This window comes from Etheostoma cragini, unplaced genomic scaffold, assembly GCF_013103735.1.
Source record: "Etheostoma cragini isolate CJK2018 unplaced genomic scaffold, CSU_Ecrag_1.0 ScbMSFa_2927, whole genome shotgun sequence".
Classification (NCBI taxonomy): domain Eukaryota; kingdom Metazoa; phylum Chordata; class Actinopteri; order Perciformes; family Percidae; genus Etheostoma; species Etheostoma cragini.
In genome coordinates this window covers 1-725 of record NW_023267141.1, presented here as the reverse complement: position 1 = coordinate 725, position 725 = coordinate 1, and the positions used below count along the sequence as shown (strand labels likewise).

At 35.3% G+C, this 725-nt stretch overlaps 1 protein-coding gene across 1 annotated transcript in view; it reads right to left on the bottom strand.

Annotated features, from left to right (window-relative positions):
- Positions 1-719, bottom strand: part of si:dkey-7j14.6 (uncharacterized protein LOC556585 homolog) — a gene marked incomplete at both ends in the record, with an annotated part of 1,297 nt that extends 578 nt beyond the window's left edge. Inside the window, 2 exons of the mRNA XM_034865849.1 lie at positions 417-473; positions 588-719. Coding sequence (XP_034721740.1) covers positions 417-473; positions 588-719 — 189 coding nt within the window. The remainder of the gene's footprint in view (positions 1-416; positions 474-587) is intronic.
- Positions 720-725: the final 6 nt, after the last annotated feature.

Below are 725 nucleotides of genomic sequence, written 5' to 3'. Positions count from 1 at the left end.
AACTATATGCAATAATAGAAACAACTATATGCAATAATAGAAACAACTATATGCAAAAATAGAAACAACTATATGCAAAAATAGAAACAACTATATGATAAAATAAAAACAAAAATATGCAAAAATAGCGATACAATTATGTGAAAACAGCGACGAAAACATTTGAAAAATGTGAAAAATAGACGAGAAGAGTAAAAATAAATAAATAAAAGAAATCGAGATAAACAATGAAAAAGAAAATAATAAACGACAAAAAAGGGGCGTGAAAAAAAGACAAGAAAAAACGGGCCGAACGCAGAAAAAGACATTTGGGAAAAATGTGAAAATTGTCGAAAAATGAAGACAAAAAAAGTAAAAAAAAACAAAAGAAGTCAAAGTGAAAAAAACGCGAAAAAGGTAGAAGAAGAAGAACTCACCAGACCCAGAGACGTCCGTCTCGCCGCCGCCATCGCCACGGAGCCCGACACCACGAACTGGGTCACCACGGCAACATGAGTTATTATTGATGACAGCATTATTTTTATTATTATTATTATTATTATTATTATTATTATTATTATTATTATTATTATTATTATTATACGTACGGCGACGGCGAGGCACAGCGGAGCGTGGAGGATCAGGACCGGGGACAACAGGGAGGTCAGACTGAAGAGGACACACAGCAGACCGATGAAGATCTGGACCACCTGGACACACACACACACACACACACACACACACAC